Raw genomic sequence first — 26,148 nt, 5'->3', positions numbered from 1 at the left:
ACTGGTGCTTTGTGCCATTTTGCTTTTCTCTTTTGAAAATGAGTACCATAGCCATTGGGAGATAGGCCTGTGCCCTCCTGCTGGTTTAGCTTTGGGAGTTTTGTGGGGTGCCAAGGGGTTTGTGGAGATTTCTTTGTTATTTTGAACATAGGAGGGATGGGAAATTGAGAAAAGGAAATTGGATAGCCATGGTTTTGTTTTGTTTTTCATTTTAACTTCAGGAAGAGAAAAAAGGAATGTTTACTTTTGGTAGATGTGAGGAGGAATCAGTGACTTGGAGGGAGTGTGTTGAAAGGACTTTTAGTAAATTGGATAACACTGATTTTTCAAGACCAGCTGACTAAGTTTATGCACCCAAAACTGAGGGGTCCATATCCAACGTATGCTGATTTGTATGTATATAAACTATAATCATTTAGAACTCTGGTTACTTTTACATTTACTGAAGTAATACTTTTATCAATTTATAATACTTTTACTCAGTTACGTCTCATGCTTGCAGTTAAAAGTAAAAAGTATAAGTGGAAGCAAGAAGTAAATGTTGATTCCTTGCCGTACAATGAGAGGCTAGAGAAACTGGGCCTCTTCTCCCTTGAAAAGAGGAGACTGAGAGGGGACATGATTGAAACATTCAAGATAATGAAGGGAATAGACTTAGTAGATAAAGAGAGATTGTTCACCCTCTCCAAGGTGAAGAGAACGAGAGGGAACTCGCTAAAGTTAAAAGGGAATGAATTCCATACAAACATAAGGAAGTTCTTCACCCTGAGAGTGGTAGAAATCTGGAATGCTCTTCCAGAAGTTGTTATAGGGGAAAGCACCCTTCTGGGATTCAAGAAAAGGTTGGATAAGTTCCTGCTGGAACAGAACATACGCAGGTAAGGCTACACTCAAATAGGGCACTGGTGTTTGACCTAAGGGCTACCATGTGAGCGGACTGCTGGGCACGAAGGACCACTGGTTTGACCCAGCAGCGGCAAATCTTATGTTCTTATGGTAAACCAAATGAAACAGCAAAACCTCATCACACAAGAAATGAATTATTTCATCTTAAGTTTTTCTGTTCGGTGAATAAAGTCTATGATCACAGCAAAGTTGTTTGTGTTTGTTTAATCGGTTACTGGTCTTCAGAAAAACTGAACAGTGATGAGTTGGGTCACTTTGAAGTAGAGATGGAGATGAAACTGAAGCTGGTTGCAATTCTTGGTGAACAGCCAATGTCTCTACCCACAATAGACTTCTGGTCATCCAATGGAAAATTATGGGACTGTCCACTGGACTGATAGTCCTTAGAGATGAAGTCTGCTTGACTGGCCTTGACTGAAAGATTCCCGCACATTTACCCCCAAATTCTATATATGGTGCTTTGAGTTGCAATTAAATTATGAGCCAATTGGCACTGATAACTGACTTCTTAAATTTATTCTTATAAAGATAGGCTCAGGATCCTTGCTTAAAATTGACATGCACCTCCAAAAAGGGGACGTGAAAATGGGAGGGTCATGGGTGGATTGGTTGCGTTCCAGAAATTAATGTGAGTAATTATAGAATAAGCGCCTTCAGTATCTAACTTTAGGTGCAAGGTTTTGCACCACATTTCTATTGGCGTAATTGGATGTGCCTAAGGTTATGCATGGGTTCCAGGTTTAAAGGCTATTCTATGAACTACGCTTAACTTTAATGTGGTTTATAGAATGTCAATTTTTTTAAAAAATGGCGCAGAAGAGAGAGTGCAGTTGTAAAGACGTCCATGATTCAGCCCACTGGGAAACATTAATTCATGTCGGGGAAAATCCTGTCTTCACTTCATGTAATCTCATTCTTCATAAGAAAATAAGAAATATTAAGAAAGATAAGTTTTCTATTTAAATTAGTATCCAAAAAATAATTATTTATAGAGTTTCTAAGAACGTAAGGATTTCAATGACCTAATGAAGATATTGGAAACCTTTTGAGTGGTTGATGATGATTGTTATGCTATACCTCAGAAGGTCATTCACCATAAATGAAAATTATTTACAAAAAGAGATATACAGGGTGCTCAAAAAAACACTCCTTGAGATTAAATGGTTACAAAATCAAAACTTATTGGAATATATTTATAAATAAGATGACAGCAAATATAAGTCCCAAAAAGCACGGTTCGCTTGCACTTTCACCCTTATAAGCTGCAATTGATACTGAAGCTACAACCTTCAGACAAAATGACCAGGTATTCCTCAAGTAGCCTCCAAGATTACTGGACATTACTGGACATGTTTGTAACTTTTTCCTTTGGGGGTACATGAAAAAAAGAGTGTACGTACCTCCACTACCTGAAACTATGGATGATCTGCAGGAACGCATCACTGAAGCTATAAATGTGATCACGCCGGATATGCTTCGGAGAGTCTGGGCTGAGTTCGATTATTGCATCAATGTGTGCCGAGTAAGAGGTGGGACGCACATCGAGTGTATGTAATCAACAATACCATATGAAACTTTATGAGTTGATGAAACTGTAGCCTCATAGGTGAAAGAATATTCCAATAAATTTTAGTTTTGTAACCATTTAAAATCAAGGAGTGTTTTTATGGGCACCCTGTATATGTGAATATTTTGTGTAAATTGTTGTTTTTTTTGTTTTAAGTGGCATATATAAAATTCAGGCCTTAATATACTTGCATCTGCTTCAAAGATCTTCAGTTTGCCATCAGCTGAAAAATTGTTAGAAGAACAACAGACAATGATTTTAACTTTGTGAAAGCCTTCTATGTAATTAGACAAAGATAAAGATGAAGATGCAAGTGATGAGTTATACAGCACTACTTCCAATGCAGATGAGAAAGGCAATGATGATGAGAAAGCATTCTTTGCTATACGGAAGTCAAGCGTCTCAGACGTCTATTTCCTTGATCAACACCTCCCTCCAGATTCTGCCAGACACCAGTAGTTTTTCAGCCTGTTCTGATTTAAAGGAACTTTTTATCATGCTGAACACTTTACTTTCTGACAGTGTCGTTGGTTCGTTGAATACCCTTTTCAGCTGTGCTGGATTAATGACTCATAAGCACACTTGCATGAGTGACATTCATTTTCAAAAATGTAGTTTTACGAAAAGTAAAGCGGATTGAATTGTAGAGCAGTAAAGTTATTGGGATAAAACCATTAACAATAGTTGCATTCATTGTAGTTGCTGTACTTTTACTTTTCACCCAAAAAGTATTATTACATTGTACTCAAAGTACTTTGGGGTCCTTTTATTAAGGTGCACTAACTGATTTAGCACACGCTAAATGTTAAGACATCTATTATATTCCTATGGGCATCTTAGCATTCAGCGCGCACTAAATTAGTTAGCGCACCTTAATAAAAGGACCCCTATCTTAGGCAGTAACTATTTTTTATTTACACTTAAGTAAATTTTTTAATGTGTTCTCTTTACTTTGTACCATTACTTAAGTATTAAAATACACATATATTTTTACTTTGACTTTGTACTTTGAACAACACTGGGTAATAATAATAATAACAGCTTATATACCGCAATACCGTGAAGTTCTATGCGGTTTACAGAAGATTAAGCAAAGGTAACAAATTGAATTGACTTTAAGAGGGAAGGAAGAAAGAGAATTAATAGGACAGGAAATTCATTGTTGAGGAGAGAGTGATCAAAAGGACAAGTTAATCGCTATAGAGGGGAGAGAGAAGAGAGGATCAGTTGTCTAGATGCTTTAGGAACAAGTGTATTTTTAGACGTTTCCTAAATTCCCCATAAGTAGTGGGCGAAAGCAATTGTTCTAGGTCTTTACCCCATGATGCTGCTTGGTGTGAGAGAAAGTGTTCATGGTGTTTTTTCAGTTTACAACCTCGAACTGGGGGGGAAACGAAATTGGAATATGAGCTTCTCTTGTGTCTGTTGGCTGAGAAGAAGAAAAGGTCAGTTATGTATTTAGGGGCAAGTCCGTGTAGTGCTTTAAAGCAGAAGCAGGCAAATTTAAACTTTACGCTCGCCGCCATTGGCAGCCAATGCAGCTGCCGGTAGTAGGGTGTCACGTGGTCAAACTTCCTCAGCCCAAAGATCAGTCTGACTGCTGCATTTTGCATCAATTGTAAACGTTGCATATTTTTTGGGGAAATTGCTAAATAAGCGATGTTACAGTAGTCAAGTAGACTTAGTACGAGGGATTGGACTAGGGTTCTGAATGCCAATGTATCGAAATAAGCTTTAATGGATCTGAGTTTCCAGAGAGTAAAGAATTCCTTTCTGATTAATGAGTCTACCTGGTCTTTCATGGATAGGCATTGATCCAAAGTTACACCTAGTATCTTAATGGTGGGCTGGATAGGGTAACTAAGTTTATTGATACATAGTGGTGATTTGGTGTCAAGCGGATGTGGCGAAGCAACGAAGAAAGTTGTTTTTTCTGAATTAAGTTTAAGCCTAAAGTTTGTCATCCAGTGCTCCATCACGTTTATGGCTTCTGAAGCTTTGGGAATAGTTTCAGAGACAGAATTAGCGAATGGGATGATAATCGTAAGTCATCTGCATAACTAAATAGTTTTATTTCCAGCTGGGTTAGCTGCGTGCCCAGTGAGGACATATAGACGTTGAAGAGCAATGGAGATAATGGAGACCCTTGTGGAACACCGGATGGATTGCTCCAGGTGTTTGAAAGCTCATAATTAAAACGTACCTGATAAGTGCGGGATATAAGGAAGCCACGGAACCAGTCCAGCACCTCATCCCTGATAATGCAGAACTTTAGTAAATAAATGCTGGAGTTCAGTGAGAACTACCCCGTGCATAAGTTGGTCAAACGTAGCAGCCGATTAAAAAGATGATTTTAGAACCAGCTATATAAATCGATGGGGCATGGATCCATGCAGAAAGTAGCAATTTTTAGAAAGCTAAAGGGTAAGCTGTTGGGTGAAACAGGGGCTGTTGTTGGGAGATTTTTTGCAACATCATCATGACATGTTATGGCTTCAGGAAAGGAAACAGCGAGATTAGTAGCATCATCTATTACGTCCTTGTCTGAAAGTTTTTTGTATGATGCATTTCTGACACTTTTAAATGGGTTCTTTTTTTTTCATTTTTAAAATTTTTTTATTGGAATTTTAAGATGTGAAATATAATATCAATTAAATAAATATAACAAAAAGAACATTTTACAGTACAGATAATACATACATATTAAACACAGATGCATAAAGGATAAACGAGCATCCATGTAAATGAAACTAATATAAATATGAAGCCATATAAAAAAAAATTCCTATGGAGACCAAGGGCTCCTTTTACGAAGGTGCGCTAGGGTTTTTAGCGCATGCACAAAATTACTGCGCGCTATAGCATGCTAGCGCACTCGGGAATTTAACGCGCACTATTGCGCACGTTAAGGCCCTAGCGCACCTTTGTAAAAGGAGCCCCAAGACATTAGGGTATAACTAATCTAACAATATGAAAAACATTAGAGTTAAATATTGTACCAATGTATAAACCAGTTGAAATGGATCCAAAATTCAGGCCAGAAAAGAAACATTTGTTATTGGTAACCATGTTTTATTTATTTTTAAAGCTCTTATTAGTGAGGGAATTAGCTTTGCATTCCTAATTATGAATCATCAGGACTGTAGCCCACCAAAAAGAGGTATTTAATAGTTGGGCAGATTTCCAGTGTGATAAAATCATGGGATCCTTGATTGTATTGCCTAGAACAGTGGTTCCCAACCCTGTCCTGGAGGACCATCAGGCCAATTGGGTTTTCAGGCTAGCCCTAATAAATATGCATGAGAGAGATTTGCATATAATGGACGTGACAGGCATGCAAATCTGCTCCATGCATATTCATTAGGGCTAGCCTGAAAACCTGATTGGCCTGGTTTGGGGAACCAGTGGCCTAGAAGTTACATCAGTACTTTAGCTGGCTGCTTTTAATTTTTGATTCTAGGAATAAGATGTATTATACTAACATGATTAGTTTACTTTGATTTAAGATCTGTGTGATCAATAACGCAAAAAATAAAATAAAATAAAATACAATCATGTAACACTATTATTAGAAAAATCGCACTGGCTCCCAGTCTCTCATAGAATCACTTTCAAAATTTTACTTTTATCATTTAAAACCCTGTCCTCAAAAGAACCACAATTTATAAACAAATGATTTATTCCGAATACAAGCTCTCGCTCACTTCGGTCTATGGATCAAAAATTGTTAACGTCCCTTCGCTAAAAATAATAGGGGCATGGCGGCAAGAAAATTTCTCCGTGACCGCGCCTCGGCTCTGGAACACTATACCAGTGTACTTAAGAGAGGAAGAAAATCTAGCGTGTTTTAAAAATAACTTGAATAGCTTTTTATTTAAAGAACCTGTAACTCTTTTTAAACGGATATCACTGCTCTCCCTCTTTTTTATTTTGCTTCTTTCACCCCCTTCCTTCTCGTACTCTCCATATATGTTACATTCCTCTCCTCTAAAAACAGATTGTAGTTCTGCCCCCTCTTCCCTTTTGTACCAGTTAGTATGTGTGTTTGTATTGTTCATGTTATGTACCATTAATACATTTTAATTCATTCGACTTTTATGTTGTTGTTTTTTTTTAAATTGTATTTCGCTTAGTAAAACAAGATAAATGATCAAATCAAATTTTAATAAAACTTGAAACTTGTACAGAGCCGAATGAGTGATTTAAAATGGGGTATCTCTGGTGGGTTCCGATGGGGAGGGGGGGGGGGTTCTTCACCATCTTTGCTTTTCTAGTCGTGCTGCTCAATGTGATGTGGCTGAACAGCAGATATTTTGGAGTTTGAGGGACGTGGTCGGGTATAATACTAAGTAGAGAATGACACAAGGACCATTTTTTCGCCATCCCCACAGAAACTCAATTTCCCTGTCCTGTCCTCGGGGGTTTTGTCTCTGTCCCTGTCCCTGCCCCATTCTTGTAAGCTCTGCCTTAACCACACAAGCCTCAAACACTTATGATTTTAAAGTGTTTGAGACTTGTGCAGATGAGGGCGGAGCTTGCAGGCATGGAGCAGGGACAGAAAAAGAACTCATGGGGATGAGAAAATGAGTTTCCGCGGGGACGGGGAAAAATTTGTCCCCATGTCATTCTCTAATACTAATCCCCTCTTTTACTACGGTGCACTAACCGATTAGCGCACGCTAATTGAATTAGCATGCGCTAAATGCTAATGCATCCATAGACTAACATGCATGCGTTAGCGTTTAGCGTGCGCTAAATCAATTAGTGTGCGCTAAAAGAAGGCCTAAGTAAACTCTTCACTGTATCCAGGAAGAGGGGATTTGTGTTGACTTTAACACCTATAATTATTTTGAAGACCTGGCTTTTATGGCAGTAACAACTTTGGGTAGGAGACAGTCGGAAATAGAGAATCAGTATTAGCTAATAGCCCTGGAGGATGGGGGAGGTGGGGGAGGAGAAAGAAAGGCCAAAGCTGGAGGAGGTGTGTATGCATGTAGCAAAAACTGCCATGAGGAGGAGAAAGGCTTCAGGAAAGAAAATGGGGTTGGACTAAGACCTTTGGGAAAGAAAGATAGCCTGAAAGAGGACAAACACAGCAGAAGGAAAAAATGGGGTGGGGTGGAAGGTCAGACAAGAAGCATCATGGGAAAGGAAAACAAACAAGATAACAGGAGACTGTTTAAGAGGAGAATGTAATCAATTGCACGCAATGAATTTCAGCTTTCTGCAATGCTTGTAAAAGAAATATTTTTAACTTGCAATTTAAATGACATTGATTAAGCAACTGAGAACTGTAGATAAATGCATCCAATTGTGTCACAGAATTGCCAAAAACTCAGCTGCAGAATTTTACAACTTTTACCACAGAATCTACTTGATGCAGTGCAGGAAACCGATGCTGTAGTCGTGTCACGCAGTTCTTTCAGTAAAAACAAACTAATCGACAGGTTTGTTTCCTCATGCTTTTATCCCCGTTGGTATAAACTTAAAGGAAATGGCAGCTGATGGCCAGGCCAAAGCTAGACTTCTATTTTTGAATGGATTGCGTAATTATTCAGTTGTCCATTTTTCCAACTAACCCGATCTCTTTGCTGGATTCGCTTGTAAACATAGTCCGAAAAGGGCTCCCGTGGAATGTATTTTCCATGCCCAGCAATTGCATGAACGATGCCTTTTTCAAACACCACTTTGCCTCTTGAAATAGTCACCAGGGGTACTCCATGACAAATCATGCCTTCAAAGACATTAGTGTTGACTGCATGGTGGTGAGTCTTTGCAGAAATAATCCTATGGTTTGGAAAAAAAAATAGCAGAACTGAATTACTGTAAATATGATGTATCACTTCTCTGTGAATCTAAATAAAGAGAAATAAAGAAAACCATAAGTATCTGCACTTCTAAACATAAAGCTGCAGTTCCTCAAATCCAGCAGTGAGTAAATATTATTTACTCCTGACAGCTCATAGCACTGGAAACAAATTAAACTGGAAAGTCAGAAACATTAGTGTCCCTATTTGTTAATTTAATTGTTAAAATACACTTTCAACCCTTCTGTTCTTGTGATATTTCTTGCGTCTGATTCTTTTTTATTATTGCACAAAGAAAGCTTCATTTTGTTTTTATCAAATAGAACTCAGTTTCCTCCTTCTTATGAACTTTACATAATATTAATTTGAGTGGTGTAGCAATATAGAACCACCTTTCATGGACATGGGTGGAGTGACATGGACATGTTTGGATGCAACAGCAAGGCTAGAGATTGAATGTAGAGACGATGGAGGTAATGTTTGTGGGGAGATCTGACCAGGATACATGGTCAAAGGAATTAAAAGTGATAGACGAGGTATTGCAAGTGAGAGAGTCAATGACAATTTTAGGAGTAAGATTAGATTCTAGACTTACAATGAACTATCAAATGGCAAAGACAGTACAGGTATGTTTCGCAAAGATACATTTATTGTATCGTGTAAAGCCAACGCTGTCACCTTTTGACTTTCGTGCTGTTCTGCAGGCGATGATCTTGTCACGGCTAGACTACTGCAATGTCCTGTACCTTGGGATAACCAAGACCAAGTGCAGGGCATTGCAGGAGGCACAGAATGTTGTGGCTAGATTGATAACAGGAATGCCAAGGTATGAGCATATTATACCATGTCTCCGACAGCTGCACTGGTTGCCAGTTGCATTTAGAATCCAATATAAGGCAGTCATGATTTGTCTATATGGCACGATCCCTGAATTCTTTAAGAATAAGATGTCATCAACCAAGAAGATCATTGTGATCTGAACATTCCTTATTGCTGAAGACAAGTGTCAACCCAAAATATGTGGAAACTGAGGCAATGACCTTCTCATGTGCAGGAGTAAAACTGTGGAATTCCCTTGTTGGGCAAATTTGGAAGTGCAGCGATAGGTTTTCATTCGGAAAGTTACTCAAAACACAATTATTTGTTAATGCATTCCTTTGAATATTGATTATACTTGTTTGATGATTTGCTGCAAGAATTGAATCCTTCTGTTTTTATTTGTTTTTAACAGTTTTGTAAACCGTTTTGGCATAAAACGGTATAGAAATTATTAAAATAAATAAATACTACTATTACTATTAATTATTTCTATAGCACTACCAGCCATACGCAGTGCTGTACAGGGTCATGACAGAGACAGTCCTTGCTCACAGTGGCATAGCGAGGGTGAGAGGCGCCCGAGCCGGTGGCACCCCTCCCTCACCCCCACCTGCTTCTTCCCTGCCCCCTCCTGATGCGCGCCCCTTCCTTTCCCCTGTATCTCTTTAACATTCCCGGTGCGAACAACCCCAACCTGCTGCTCTCACCAGCATCGGCTCTTCCTCTGACATCACTTCCTAGGCATGGGTCCAGGAAGTGACATCAGAGGAAGAGCCGACGCTTGTGTGAACAGCAGGTTAGGGTTGATGCTCACGCTGGGAACATTAAAGATGCATGGGGGAAGGGAAGGTGCATGCGATAGTGGTGGGGCAGGGTTGAAGCGGAGGGGGGGGGGGGCAGAGTGGAGGATGGGTGCCGGTGTCCCCACCAAGATCATGTCCAGGGAGAACCACTCCCCCTTACCACACCACTGCTTACTTGAAAGAGCTTACAATCTAAACAGACAGCAGACAGGATACAAGGGTGGGGGGTACAGTTGGGGGGGGGGGTTGGATAGGTAATTTATTTATTTAAGTATTTATATACCACTTATAGCCTAAGTGGTTTACATTCAGGTACTCAAGCATTTTTTCCCTATCTGTACCGGGGGGTTCACATTCTATCTAATGTACCTGGGTAATGGGGGATTAAGTGACTTGTAAATCAAAATATATATATATATACATATATATATATAGGACCAGAGAGATTAATCTATTAACTCACAAAAATACCTCTCTTGTGCAATCTTCAATAATCTTGAAAAATAGAGACAGTGATAAATATTCTACTATTACACATCTCAGACAATCTTGTGCTTATCAGAAATAATTACATTGCATGTGCAAATCAGCAATGCACACAGATATGTGTACACAACTTTGTCACACAATACAAAATCAGACCCTATCTCCCCTAAGTACCACTTAGTTGGCTATTTACCGATATTCAGCCAACACCAATTCTCAGTAGCTGGCTAGCTAAGGCTTTTGGCTGGGTAGTAAAATAGTAAATGGCGCCAGATAAAGACCTGAAAGGTCCATCCAGTCTGCCCATTAGTTATATCCATTAAAAATACATGATTAAATTAACTTGTCTCTTCTTTGATATTTCTGGATCTTAGACTGTAAAATCCACCTGGTTTTGTCCTAGGTTCCAAATGCTGAAGTTGCCGTCCAAGCTCACTCCAGCCTATCCAACCATCCTGTTTGCAAGATATCTACCATAAAGTCTGGCCACTAACATCCTCATGTTCCAAGTTAGTGGAGTTCCCATTGATGCCCTCCCCAGCCCATATGACACCAAATCACCATATATGGGACACAGACTATGCAAGTTTGTCCAGTACTGGCCTTAGTTCTTTAATTTCCATCCTTCGTTTTCTAATTAGAAATCTTTAAATTTATCCCACGCTTTTTTGAATTCCATCACCATTTTCCTCTCTGCCACTTCTCTTGGGAGGGCATTCCAGGCATCTACCACCCTCTCCGTGAAAAAGAATTTCCTAACATTGCTCCTGAGTCTTCCTCCCTGCAACCTCAAATTATGCCCTCTTGTTTTACCATTTTCTCTTTTCTGGAAAAGATTTGGTTCTATATTAATACCTTTCAAGTATTTAAACATCTGTATCATATCTCCCCTGTCCTTCCTCTTCTCCAGAGTAAACATATTTAGGTCTTCCAGTCTCTTCCCATACTTCTTTTGGTTCAAACCCCTTACCATTTCGTCGCCTTCCTCTGAACCACTTCAACTCTTTTTATATCCTTTACCACATATGGCCTTCAAAACTGAACACAATACTCCAAGTGCAGCCTCAATACTCCAAGTGCACCAAGAACCTATATGGGGGCATCAACTCCTCCCATCTTCTGCTGGTTATTCCTTTTTCTATACAGCCTAGCATCCTTCTTGCTACCGCCACTGCCTTATCACATTGTTTAGATGCCTTTAGATCCTCAGACACAATCACCCCATAGACCCACCTAAAAAGCAGATCTACTTTTTGTCATTTTGTTTTAGCCGGACAGCCACTGAATATCAGCATGGCCAACAAAGTTCGAGATGCTGAACTTTGACCCGGATATTCAATGGCATTGGCACTGAATATCTGGGATCGCTGCGGACTATGGGAGGTTTCTGGGATGCCTCCCGTGGTCTGAATATCGGGGCCTTTGTGCCTAACTTTGGGCATGAGCATTTATGTCTGCTAAAGGCAGTGTAAATGCTCGTGCCCAAATGTAGGTATTCTATAACCTAATTTCTGGGTAAGCATCTGACCTGCCCATGCCCCTCCTATAGCCACACACCCTTTGGAATTGCACGCTATGAAGCTTAGGTGCATATGTTACCTTCATCCTTTGACCCTCGTTGTGAAAAGCATTATCCTATGCTCATAAGCTTTAGCACACTGCTCCAATGATAGGACTACCATCCTGCTTGTTCCTGGAGAACTTGGCATTCTAGTTTTATTATAATTCGCAATGAGAAGCAGATTCAGATTAGTTGAGCCACAGAAAGTTATAAAGCGGCATTCAGAGAGAACCATGCATATTGCTGGCAAGCAAGCAGGAGCTAAAACACCCACAGAACAAACTGCATTATATCCGGTGACATATGGGACTAACTTGTGTTAATTAGAAATCCTGCTTCCAAAAGCCAAGACTTAAGGTCACATTAAGTTGTGACAATTCAGAAGACAAGACATTATTTGTAGAGTTAAAAATATTTCATAGGATGTTGAAAATGAAATGGTTACAGTCTAGTTACCATTTATTTTTTATTTCAAATTGTAAATATAAAAACCATGTACAACCAAAAGAAAAGTTATCAGTACAGTGCATATGGACCATAGAAAATCGCAAACCAATTACAAGCATTTTACTAAACGTGTGCACTCATCATTCCTTAACCACAAATATTAATGTGTGGTAAGTGCGCAGGTTGCGCAGTAATTGTTGGGGGCCTGCAGTTTGTCCTTTGCATTAGGCATAGAAAGATTCATTAGTGTATGTCAATCCTTTTTAAAAACACAATAGAGGTACTGAAGTAAACCATACAATGCACAAAAAATTAAACTACAGATATCTAATGCTGAGTATATTACCAAATAATTCTGCCTGAACACAAAATTATTTTACCTTCCTGCAATATTGTTTTTTAAAAGGAGGAAAAAGGCCTCAGAAGCGACGGTGAATATAGCTATATCATTTTGCTGTCCTTATACGACCAATAATTCTTTCCAGACTGGACTTCAGCGGATCCAGAACACTGCGGCTAGGTTGATCTTCGCAAAAAGCAAATTCGACCATGTTTCCCCGCTTCTGTCAAAAGGATTCACTTTAAATGTACCTACCTAATATTCAAGATCCTACATGGCATTCTTCCTCCTCTAATTCCACTATCCTAGAATTCTTGGAGACCATGATATTACCAGATCCACCCACAAACTCAAACTATCTTTCCCCTCATTAAAAGGCGTCATGTATGCAGGTAAATTAGGGAAATCCTTTTTCTTCAAATTCACTGAGCTTTGGAACAACCTCCCTGCCCCGCTGCTGAACCTAGGCTCATTCCAATTATTCCGAAAGCATCTGAAAACCTGGCTTTTCTCCAAAACATAAAGCTATCTATTTAAAATGTAAAGCTAGCTATCCTCTTCATAACCTCTAATTTCTTATTATGTCCTTCCCTCATTGAATTTACCTGTAAACCGTGCCGAGCTCTATCTTTATGGAGATGATGCGCTATACAAACTTAAGGTTTAGTTTAGTTTAGTTTAGCTACACCGAGGCTATGGAGGAAGAAACCTCCATACTATAAATCAGTGATTCCCAACCCTGTCCTGGAGGAACACCAGGCCAATAGGGTTTTCTGGCTAGCCCTAATGAATATGCATGAGAGAGATTTGCATATGATGGAAGTGATAGGCATGCAAATTTGCTTCATGCATATTCATTAGGGCTAGCCTGAAAACCCGATTGGCCTGGTGTTCCTCCAGGACAGGGTTGGGAATCACTGCTATAAATAACTGCTGGAACATGCAAAACCATGTCTAACCACTCTGTGTTTTATAGGGCTCTATTATATTTCTCCTCAGTCGCATCTTCTCTAAGCTGAAGATCCAAGATGCAGTGACCAGAATTACGCATCTTGGAGTAATACAAAGGCATCATAACATTCTCATCTTTGTTTTCCATTCCTTTCCCAATAATTACTAACCATTTACTAATGTTTGTTTGTTTTAAAGGGGTTTTTACCTTGACAGAAATGTATAGGTGAAAATCAGTTGGCATTGCTAATGACCTAAACTCTCAAATAACGTAATCATGACATCTTAATTTGTCACACTCTACCTTGTAGCTTCTGGATCCCAGATTACAATGTCAGCATCAGAGCCCTTGGCTATTCTTCCTTTCCTGGGGTACAGGTTGAAGATTTTTGCTGCAACTGCGCTTGTAATGGCTACAAATCGGTTTTCGTCCATTATACCACTATGCTGCAAAACAGTGTAGAAGTTAAAACAGAGTTTTCCTACACAAGATACAGAATACATATTAAAGAATGCTGGAATAAAACAGTTCCTGTCTGAGTCGAGTACAGGAATTCTGAAAATATCTGTTGCCTTTTACAGTCAGTCCCTCATGAATGCTCTCTACCTACATTCATCTAGCTGCCCCCTATGCCTGGAATAAATTACCCAAGTTTTTCTGTCAAGCCCCTTCTCTTGTTTAAAAGCAGACTGAAAACCCACCTTTTTGATATAGCCTTCAATCCTTAACCCTACTCCTCTGCCCTCCAACCCAGCCAGTTGATTAACTGTTCCTCTTTTTTATTTATTTATTCATTCAACATTTCAATTTTCAAACAAGCAAATCAAATCCTTGCATACAGATTTGTAATAATATTACAAAGGAAATGTAAACCTAGCACCACTTAATCCAGTGATACAGGAAGGAAAATAATTATTCCTTATAGTCCACAATAAGAGAGATCCAAGTAATAGGATTATCATATTCAGAAATGCATAACAATCTTAAGGGCAGCACTGGGAGACTAAGGGCTCCTTTTACAAAGGTACGCTAACGGTTTTAGCGCGCGCTAAAATACCACATGGGCTAGCCGCTACCTATTCCTTTTAAGCAGGCGGTAATTTTCCAGCTAGCGTGTGCTATAGCGCGCGCTAATCGTGTGCATGCGCTAAAAACACTAGCACACCTTAGTAAAAGGAGCCCTAAGATCTACAGCCCCCAACAGATGGTTTAAACTGCAGGAAGAGCTATCAGACCAATTGTCACGTTCCCACCTTCTTTGGCCAGAATAAATTCTAACAGTTGTTTTGGTTTGAAAAATAAGAAAATTTTCACCTGTAACGAAATGCAACACTTTGCCCGAAATTTCAAAATAAAAGATGCACCCAGGGCTAAAACCTTGGATTTATAAAGCAAAAAGTTTTTTCTCCATTTCTGTGTTACTTGAGCATTGTCAGGAAAAATACAAATAGCCAAACCAAAGAACTTTTCATTCATATTTCTAAAATAAAGTCTGAAAATTAAATCTCTATCATGCTCCAGAGCAAAATGTCACCAAGAGGGTAATTCTTTCCTTAACCACTTCTAGGGAGTGCGCCAAGAAATTTGTTAAGTTCATTCCTCCCTCTTCCAATGCTGGCATGTCAGTAGGAGTTGAAATACATATTGAACAGTAGTAATAGGTGGCAAATTTTCTGGTGGAATCATTAAAACTTCCTTCATATATTTCTGAACCATTTCAAGTGGAGATATTACTGGAGATTTTGGAAAATTTAACAGACTTAAGTTGTTTATGCTCTGTTTATTTTCCATAAATTCCAGTTTTTTTGGATAAAAGATCTTTCTTTAATAATCTCCATATCTCCATTTCTCATTTGAGTTATCTGGTCTTCATGCCTCTTAATAGCATCTCCCTGATCTTTTAACATTTTCTCATGGGTCACTACCTGAGAGCTGATAGAAACATAGTCTGCTCGTACCACAGTCATTACCTTCTGAAGGTTGGAGTCCATGACTACTATAGCCCTCCACAGTTCCTCTAAATTGATTACTGCGGGCTTAATCAACTGTCCAAATTGGATGTTACTTACAGGAGTTGGGCTATCACTAGCCACTGATTTGACTGCCGATGTCTGGGCTCCAGTAGGGGATCCTTCCTGTACCACTACTTCTCCTCCAGGGCTCAGCAGTGAGACACTTTCTTGGACTGACTGATTTGCCACGGTCAATTCAGGGCTTCCACTTCCGGGTTGAACAGGAGTTCCGCCCTGATTCGGGCTTAGGGAAACCCGATCACTCGTCGTTCCTCCTGAAGTCGGGGGTGTCTCCCTCATCTGGCGGGTAAATCCCTGATCTAGCATCATCTGAATAAGGGGTCGGCCGGGCTGCTCCCTTCCTCATCCCCATACTAATTGGGTAGCGTTCTTGTGCTTGGTTCAACAGCAGTAAACGTGCCCAGGAAAAAAAGACAAATACGCTGGAGCACAGACCGGCTTCCAGCGGTAAGAGGAACTGCAGATTTACCGCGGTCATGGCTCAGGTAAAGGGGAAGAGGGTCAATTAAACGACGCTGGTAAGGAGCTCCTCACTCAGCGTCTATCCTGCTGGCTGTTCCTCTTAACTGTATCCATGACATCCAGTTTGTCTGTCTTGGCTGCTTAGAGCAGGAACTGTTTTCTTCTTTGTGACTCTGTACTGCACTGTACGTCTGGTAGTGCTATAGAAATAATTAATAGTAGTAGTAGTGTGAAGAGTTTCAGTCTTTGGGAAGCAGAGCTGAGATTGTGATGTCATAATGCCTCATTCTACCAATGCCTAAGAGCCAACCTCATCAGTGATGTCACAATGGCTTGATTGTCCTGTACTCCCCTCTGCCCACCAACCCAGCAAGCAGATTAACCACTCCCCTTAACTGTATCCATGACATCCTGTTTGTCTGTCTTGGCTGTTTAGATTGTAAGCAGGGACTGTTTTCTTCTTCTATGTGACTCTGTGCAGCGCTGCGTGCGTCTAGTAGCGCTATAGAAATAATTAATAGTAATAGTAGTAGCATTATTTTTGCCATAAATTCATTGTTTTCTTTTTTTCATTGAGATAGCACTCTATATAGTACTATGGCCAGGCTGAGTTTATCTCCATGTCAACGAACTGAATTTTTAGCTTAGCTTGGCCATATTGTACACCTTAAGGTTACCAAAGGGACTTTTCACACACAGTGTTTAAACATCCAGATTTAACAAGCATGGACAAGCCATTCGGGTTCTGATATTTAAGGAATTTGTCTGGACAATTTGCCTGGACAAAAGGTAACTGGTTAACTATGGGAAAAGTTGGAAATGCACAGGAGGTTGCAGTAAACCTTAGCCAGATAGCTCTATGCATGTAAAATTAAATCTGGTTTAAAAATATCTGTCCCAAAACTACCCAGATAAAAGCCACTGATTTAAGCTGTGAAGCTTTTGAATTCCCCAGTTAAAATGAATTGGATAAGATATTCAGTTAACCCTAAGCAGACAGATCCTTTTGAAAATTGTCTTCTCTGTAATATACTAGGAATAAGGTGACACTGCTTTTGTTTTTTTTTAGTAAGATTTATGTGTCTCTAGGGGGGAAAAACTTGGTGAATCTGGATTCTCTTTACTATAAAATGAAAATAAAAATAAACTAATTCTACTATAAGAAATTCCCTGCTTTTGCAGGGTATGTGTTAAGCATGCTTTGCCATTGCTTTCCTACTATTCTCAGTGGTATCTTTCAGTTTCCCTTCCAGTACAATTGTTTTGAATAGTTAAGGTTGCCTCATTGCTGTAGTTCTTCAGAATTTACAATAATCCCAAGCCATCCGCTATTAATAATGCAGAATGGTTGAAAGATACCCTGTCAAGCCAAACTTGTCTGATGCAGCCTAGCCCAAAAGGATTCACAAAGTCCATCTGTGTTAGTTCCTAATACTGTAGGGCACCACAGGACCATTCTATGGCTGAGATTTAAAGAATTACACTATGCAAGGAGTTTTAGACTTGTAGTAAATTGGATCAGACCAATGGTCCATCTATTCCAATATCCAGTTTCCACACTGGCCAATCCAGGTCACAAGTACCTGGCAAAAACCCAAATAGTATTTTGAACAGACTTATATTCTACTAATCTAAGAGTTCCTACTTTTGGTGATTTATAATACAATATTCATGTAAAACATTACTAGTATCATTTTCTAACAATTACCGTATTTTTCCGCTCCATAAGACGCACCTGACCATAAGACGCATCCTAGATTTAGAGGAGGAAAACAAGAAAAAAACCCATTCTGAACCAAATTCTCCCTGCCAGACTCTGTGCCCAACCCCACACTCCTTGCCAGGTTCTGCACCCTGGCCCCCTCCCTGCCAGGCTTTGTACACTGTCCCCCCTCTGGTGGTCTAGTGGCAGGCCAGGACAGGGAGGGCAGGGATAGGACACATGGCAGGCAGGGACAGGGCAGGCATGCCTAGTGGCTGGGGCAGGCAGATCTAGTGGTTGGCAGGCAGGTAGGCCTAGTGGCAGGCAGGTATGCCTAGTGGGTAGCTGGCAGGCAGGCAGGGACAGGGCACAGGGCAGGCAGACAGGCAAATTTGGTTTTGTGCCATGACATGCAGCAAAATACGTAGACAAAAGTTAAATTGAACCACCAAGAAATTGGACTCTGCATACAATGCAACACCACAGAAACAGCGATGCATGTCCCCTAAAGCAAAAAAAATTAATAAATAGAATTTTTTTTTACCTTTGTCTTCTCTGGTTTCTGCTTTCCTCATCTTCTTGTCATTCTCTTCCTTTCATGCACTGTCTACCTTTTTTCTGCCCCTTCTATATGGCATCTTCTCTCCTTCTATACCCCTTCCAGAAACTGTATGCCTCCCCCTTCCATCTCTCCCTTCACCCCCATTGGTCTGGCATCCATCTTCTTCCCTTCCCTCTTCCAATGGTCTGGCATCTCTCTCCTTCCATGTCTCACATCCCCATGGTCTGACATTTCACTCTCTCATCTCCCTTCCCCCCACTTCCATTAGCATCTGCCCCCTTCCTTTCCCTCCAACCCAATTCCCTCCAGTATCCTTCCCCCTTAAGTCTCTCTCCCTTTTCCCTGCAAACCAATTCCATCAGCATCTACCCCCTTTCAATCCCTCCACCATCCTTCCATTTCTACCCTGCCCCACCACCCTTCTATACCACCCTGCCCCTTTCTCTTCCTCCACCACCCTTCTATGCTCCTTTCTCTCTCCCACCAAATCAATTCCATGCAGAAAGGTCCTGTGATGACTGAGGCTGCCGGTCCACCCCCTCCAATGTTATTTGCTTCTTCCTGAACAGAGCTTGCAGACTCAGTAATTGCGGGACCTTCCTGTACTTCAGCGTGGCTGATGACTCTGCTCTGGAATAAGTTCGTCAGAGGGAGTGGACTGGCAGCCGTGCTGAGGTGCAGGTCCTTCAAGGGGGAGGATTTCCCAGCTCATGGGGGCCCCCTAGAGCCAGGGGACCCGGGGCAAATGCCCTATTTACTCCCCCCTTACGCCGACCCCGTCTGGACCCCAGGGTTAAGAAGGCCGCTGATGCTGCGTAACTCAGGACACCTGCTCTTGCGCTCCAAGGCAGCCATCATGGATCCGAGAGACACAGCGCTCTGCCATTGGCTGATGGAAGAGGTGACAGGCAGAGCCAATCAGAGGTGCCGACGCTGCAGAGTGAGCCAGGGAGGGTAAGGCTGGAGGCCTGGCATGTTGGCGATGGGGGAGGCGGCTTCTTGTGACAGGTGTTCATGTGATGGAAGCGCTTTCCTTCAGGAACTGCAGCGTATCCTGGTTGGTGGCTGTGGTCTGAGTGAGCTCATGAGAGTTGCAAAGAGAATGCCTTGCTAGCGCTGGACTGGGCATACAAAAAGGGGAGTATGGTATTTGCTCCATAAAACACACCCTTATTTCCACCCACTTTTTGCGGAAAAAAGTGCATCTTATGGAGCAAAAAATACGGTACTTATAGCATGCAATAATGTTCTTAACATGAACAAGGCTGGAACAATGATATTTGGTGCTCTAGTCAAATCTTTAATCTTGTCCCTCCCCCCTGTATTCCCTCTTACTCATACCACTGGCTCCAGCCTCTCTTGCAACCGACTTGCTTGGCCTGGCTCCTCTGGAGGCCCAAATCCAGAACTTTCCATGGCTACTCAGCCCCTGGGTCTGGTTTAAAGATGTGGGTTCAATAATGCTCCATTCTCCTTTGACATGTTTGGCAATTCTGGTAGTATGAGCCAAGATGTTATAGGGCTCAAAGTAACTCAAACCACGACATTGATCCTATGTAGAACAGCAAACATCACTTCCAGCTATGTGGGGGGGGGGGGGGGGGAGGGCGGGAGCATGCCACTAGAGTAGGTGGAAACAGAGAGGAAAGGGATATAGTGTCTATAGTGGTTCATTAATATGCTGATACAGTAATACCCATAAGTAACCTCTCAGAACATGTGGCAGTCCAATAAATGTTTTTGTAGCTGGATTGTTACTTTGGAATAAACTGTCGGGATATCTAAGAGCTACTCAGCCTTCATATTAACATATTTCCAGGTAGATGTATTTTCTGTCCTGACTCTGTGTTTGAGTCAATAAGTGGATTCCTAAGTGCCTTTGTGCTTGGGCATTGTTCATTTGTTGGGTGCAAATGTTTTCAGGCGGGGGGGGGGGCTTCTTTTTCTATTTAAAGAAAATGTATTTTACGGTATTGTAATTTAGTTTTAATTTTAGAAATGTAATTATGTTTTATACTCTGCAATTATGTATTGCATAATTTTTTTATGCATGTATTTTTTATTGCATGTATTTTTTATGCAAACTGCTTTGTTTAAAGGCGGTATATACAGTGGTGCCTCGCATAACGGACGCCTCGCACAGCGAACGCTGCGCACAACGAACTTCTTGTCTTGATTCGTACAACGGACTTCGTTTCACACAACGAAGTCGCCCGAGCTGCATCGTTCAGTGGCGCTACATATTTTAAACCTCCCCCCGCCGCCACCGCATATTTTTTAAACCTCCCCCCCCCCCGCCGCCTGGGGACAGGACAGGGACATTCCCCTCCCTCCCACCCTTTACACGCACATGGCGCGGGATTAAGCCGAAACTGTGCGCTCCTGGAAGCCTTTTCCCAGGCGAACAGACAAGCCGGAAAAAAGTCTTGTCTTCAGTTCCCTCCTTCCACCCAACTCGCCCTTAGTCCTTCCCCCTCCCCAACCTGAAGAGCACAAAGGTGCATTTACCCGCCTGAGAAAGAGAGTACAAAACAAGCCCCCCCCTCCCCCGCCCAAGTCTCGAGGCCCACTCCGCAAACCCTCTCCCCCAGAGGTGGCCCGCGAGGACTTGCGCCCGGTTCTGCGCTTACCTATCCGCTGCCAGGCCTGGAAGAGTCCGCACAGCAGCAGCAGTAGCCGCCCCGCACCTCCAGCTCCGCACATCTCTCCCGTCCCCGGCCGCCTTCACCAAACAGAAAACTTTTGGGCCTCCGGTGGGAACTGGCGTCCCAGGCCATGGTAAATGCGTCTTGATGCTGGTCTCTCTCTCTCTACCTGGGCGGCCCCACCTCTCCCCCGTCCCTCCCCGCTCGATAAAGTAAAACCCTCTGTACCGTCTCTGCAGGGAACAGCCGATGTTAGTCAGGCTCAAGAGCTAAAATGAGAATTGTTTAACCCTTCCGCCTCCGGTTTAACCTTTGGTAGCAGGTTCGGGGCTCTTTAACAAGGATCGCTTCTCCTAGAGCAAAGGTTCTCAACCCGACGTAAGAGCCAGACAGGTTTGGAAGCGTGCGGCTGGGTGAGGGAGAGGGCTGGCAGACTCTGCATATAAGGTGAGGTGGAGGGAGGGAAATGTAGGGCTGCAGAACGAAACGAATTATTTTGTTTTAAATGTATTCTTATGGGAAAACGCGTTTCACACAACGAACGTTTCACATAACAAACTTGCTCCTGGAACGGATTAAGTTCGTTGTGTGAGGCACCACTGTATATTTTTTAAATAAATAAAAATGTGCTAAAGCACTCCATTACTGCTACACCAGAGCCTTGATCAGAGACCGTAACTCTGAAAATAAATGATCACTTATTTTCGATTTAAGATATTTTACGCCACAAATTAGGCAACATTTCAATAAAAAGGGTATACAGGTGGGCCACTAAGGCATAATAGTCAGAAGTTTATTTAGATTTAGATAGCATTATAGTGGATTACAGAACTGGGAAGAATGTCTGAATATTCACAAACAAACATTCATCAATATTGTGTATAAAATTAGTTCAAAATTGACACACCTCTTCCTTTACAAAGCCTCGCTAGCATTTTTAGTGCCAGCCGTCGCTGTAACAGCTCCCACGCTCATAGAATTCCTATGAGCGTCTGAGCTGTTACCGCCGCGACCGGCGCTAAAACCTCTAGCGTGGCTTTGTAAAGGAGGAGGATAATAAGGTAAAGGGTCTGAGTAGCACAACAAAGATAAAAATGACTCCTACATTCTTAACCTCATTCTGAAGAACAACCCAAATTCCTTTTGCTTTAATGGACCTTCCATGGACTATTACACCCAATCCATATGCACAGATAGACCTTACCACTCCTTTTTCCCATATTACAGACATCCTATCCTCCACACCATTCAGTCCATTGGGGATTTTGGTGAAGTCATCCTTGCCTAGAGCTTTCTGGCAGGTGCTGAAAGTACAGTTGTCTGTTCCTGTCACACTGAGGTCCCCACTGCAAAGGACAAACAAATGCATTACAAGTATACCTTCATTTAGTTAGGAACAAGAGGCTAGAGAGCCTAGGGATTTTTAAAATTGCGAATCGGGAAAGATGAGAATAGCGAATGTTTTATTGTTAATAGTTGATTTAATTGTTATGGGTTGCTACTATAACATAACTTAGTAAATGACGGCAGATAAGGACTAGAGTGGTCCATCCACTCTGCCCAATAAAATGGTTAGGGGCTCAATGATGTTCGATGCAGCTTACTCCCTGCCAATGCTTTTATTTAGGGTTATCTTAATGGAATAACACATAGCGAGATGCATGAATAAATTATAATTGTGGCCAATTAGCACCGATAATTGATTGTTAGCGTCCAACTCTCAGCACTAATTGTCTCATTAAGCAATTAAATTGAATGCCTAGTTTGGGTGCATGCCAAAATTTGTGCATGCAGTTTTGAGCACTATTATATAGAATTAGGGGGATAGTATGCCACAGTTAGGAGCATGGCCATGGGTGGGACTGGGCCCAATGGCACTGTCTTGGTGGGAGTGCCGGCACCTCTCCTCCTCTCCACCCACCCAACTACCTCTTCAAACGATTGCCAGCAGAGAGCAACATCTCTAATCTGCTGCTTGCGCTGGCCTCAGCTCTCCCTCTGATGTCACTTCCTGGTCATTTCAAGAGGTACACTGGAGGGTGCGTGGCAGGGAAGTAATGCAAGGGGTGGCTGCAGTGGGGAAGAGTGTGTGTGTGTGTGTGTGGGGGGGGGGGGGTGCATGGCGCAGTGATGCCAGGCACCACTGCCCAGGGTGTCTCCTTCCCTTGCTACACCACTACTGGGGCCAACCCATTTTGGTCTCAGGCCCACATAGAAGCAGTGCCCCTTGACAGCACCAGCTTGGGGAGGGGAAGCAGGCTAGGATCCCATGGTCATGCATCGCCTCCCTTAAGAACTTAAGAAGCATTGTTCTCTTCAACAGGTACATGGCAGCTGCAGTGATTCCCACACACGGCCTGCCACTAACCCAGAAGCCTCCCCCTGTCGTGTCTGACCCCCCTTGCAAATTCCTGCATCTACCTGGGTGGGATGCGGCAAACAGGAAGGCTTCTGGGTTAGTGGCAAGCAGTGTGTGAGAATTTCTGATGCTGCTGGGGACCCATTGAAGCAAGAAGGAGAGTTGTGGGTGGGGTGGGGGAGGGAAGGAAAGATGGTGAATGGGAGGGGAGGTGGCAAGAAAAGGAAAGATGCAGCAAAGGGTTGGAGAAAGACAAAAAAAAGATGAAATCTTGCAAATAGGGTGGGGGAGGGAAAAGAGATGCTGCATGGGAGAGAGGTGAGAGAGGAAGAATTGTTGGACATGGGGAAGAGAGGAAGAAGAGAGAGATGCAACAAAGGGGTAGAGTGGGGCAAGAAAGAGAGAGCTCGCATATAGAGGTGGAGAGAGAAAAAGGTGAGAAAGGGAGAAATATTAGACATAGCTGTTGAGAGAAGGGAGAGATGGTGCATGTGGGAGAGGAGAAATGTTGAACATAATGATGGAGGAGAGGAAGGGAGAGATTCTGCGTGGGGTGAGGTAAGAGAGAGATGTTGAACCTGAGGCACAAGGGGGGGAGAGAGATGGTGGACAATGAGAGAGCCATAAATATTGGACATGGCAGTAGGAGAGAATGCTACATGGGAGGGAGGGGAAGAGAGATGTTAGGCTCAGGGCACAAGGGAGGGAGAGAGAGAGAGAGAGAGAGAGAGTGAACAATAGGAGAGAGGGAGGGATGTTGGACATATGGGTGAATGAGAAGGATGGGGAGATATAAAGAAGGTGGAGAGTAAGGAAAGGGGGTGATGTTGGATCCAGGAGCAGAAGAGAGTGATGGCAAGATGCCAGACAATGGGAATGAGGGAAGAGAGAGGATGATCTACAAGTGCCCTTACTCTGCAGCCTCTCAATATCTCTCCACACTTCTCTCCCCCGTGCAATGATTGAAGTTACAGATTAATTTTTTAAATGGTTATTAAAGACTTGAACCTATAGAAGCCCACTATTTAGTTTGATTTTGGTCTCTATCTACCATCATGTTTTATGCTTCTGTGTTATATCCATGAAACAATGGTATCATTCTGGTATCCACTTCTGAAAAATCATTCATTTGATTTTCCTTATGAGTGAAAATGGACACATTTTTCCAATGCTAGTTTCAGTTTACCTCAAATTTCTGGAGGAAAAGTCCATAAACCATTATTAAGGTAGACATGAGGCAAGTCACTGCTTATCCTTTGGGATTAAATATGTAAAAAAATATCAGAACCAATTTTTTTGTCAAGTCATAAGACCTGAAGTACTTCAGACATTTATGAACTCAATAAAATTCTCTTGTATACACCATTAGTGCTTTTTTTAAAATCAAAGTTGTAAAAAAATTATTTTGTAAAGACCAACATGGTCCATTCATTTGAAAGGAAGCTCTGGAATGAGAGGGCATAGGATGAAGTTAAAAGGTGAAAGGTTCAGGAGTAATCTAAGGAAATACTTTTTTACAGAAAGGGTGGTAGATGCGTGGAACAGTCTCCCGGAAGAAGTGATGGAAACAGAGACTGTGTCTGAATTCAAGAAGGCATGGGATCTCAGAGAGAGGAAGAGATAATGATTACTGCAGATGGGCAGACTGGATGGGCCATTTGGCCTTTATCTGCCATCATGTTTCCATGTTTCTATTCAGTCTGCCCAGAAAAGTGACCAAGGCTGTACTGTGATTCCATGCAGTTTATCCACCCTCTAGGTCTTTAGGGTTGCAACCAACACATGGTTCATCTATGTCTCTTTTTTCTTCAGAAAAGAAAAAGCAAATCTTTTATATTTATTTATTTAAAATATTTATTTCCTGCATATCCCAAAATCTATGTGGGTTATAATATAACACACATAATATTTAAAACAAACATACAATATTACATACTGTTTCACCCACTGCTCAAAACTCAAATGCCCTTTGAAACAAATTTGCCTTCAATTGCTTTCAAAATGGCGCAAGTGAAGATGCATGACAAATCAAGTCTGTCAAGGCATTCACAACTGTGGCCCTTCAACCTGAAATGCTTGCAACCTTATTGATACCATACGCATTTGACATATTGAAAGTACTACTAACAACTTTTCAGCCTGCGAACGCAGACTTCTCAAAGAAATATAAGCAACCTCAAGATCATGGTGTACACCAATACCAAAAGTTTAAACTGGATCCTATATAATACTGGAAGCCAATGTAACTCAGCCAAAATTGAGGAGATGTGAGCTGTTCATGGCAAATTCCACAGAATTTTGGGATAACTGCAATGCCTTTAATGACCTGATGAAGCCCACAAAATAATGCATTGCAGTAGTCCAAATGCAGCAGTATCAAAAATTCATATCAGGAGCAGACTATGGAACCTCAACACCAAACACATCTTAAAAATTACTGTTTTTTAACCATAGCTATAAGCTGTTTACAAAATGACAATGAAGAATCTAATAACACGCATGTGGCTTTTGATCACTGACTGAACTAGAATCTTTATCAAACAAAACAAATTCCAGAGCACCCTCCATACTGGTGGCAGAAAGCCAGAGAATTTTTGTTTCTGAAGCATTCAAACATAAATGGTTTGCAATCATCCAGTGAGCAAGTACGATCATGTTTCTCCTCTGTTGAGAAAGCTTCACTGGCTCCCAGTTCAT

At 41.6% G+C, this 26,148-nt stretch overlaps 1 protein-coding gene across 1 annotated transcript in view; it reads right to left on the bottom strand.

The window, feature by feature from the left end:
• DPYS (dihydropyrimidinase) overlaps positions 1-26,148 on the bottom strand; it is a 69,986-nt gene that overhangs the window by 4,054 nt on the left and 39,784 nt on the right. The window contains exons 6-8 of the mRNA XM_033935025.1: positions 22,297-22,438; positions 13,992-14,134; positions 8,053-8,260 (exon numbers count right to left, since the gene is read on the bottom strand). Of these exons, the coding sequence (XP_033790916.1) occupies positions 8,053-8,260; positions 13,992-14,134; positions 22,297-22,438 (493 nt within the window). The remainder of the gene's footprint in view (positions 1-8,052; positions 8,261-13,991; positions 14,135-22,296; positions 22,439-26,148) is intronic.

Source organism: Geotrypetes seraphini, chromosome 2, assembly GCF_902459505.1.
Source record: "Geotrypetes seraphini chromosome 2, aGeoSer1.1, whole genome shotgun sequence".
NCBI classification, from domain to species: Eukaryota; Metazoa; Chordata; class Amphibia; order Gymnophiona; family Dermophiidae; genus Geotrypetes; species Geotrypetes seraphini.
The sequence above is the reverse complement of the archived record's forward strand: the minus strand, read 5'-3'. Positions and strand labels throughout refer to the sequence as shown.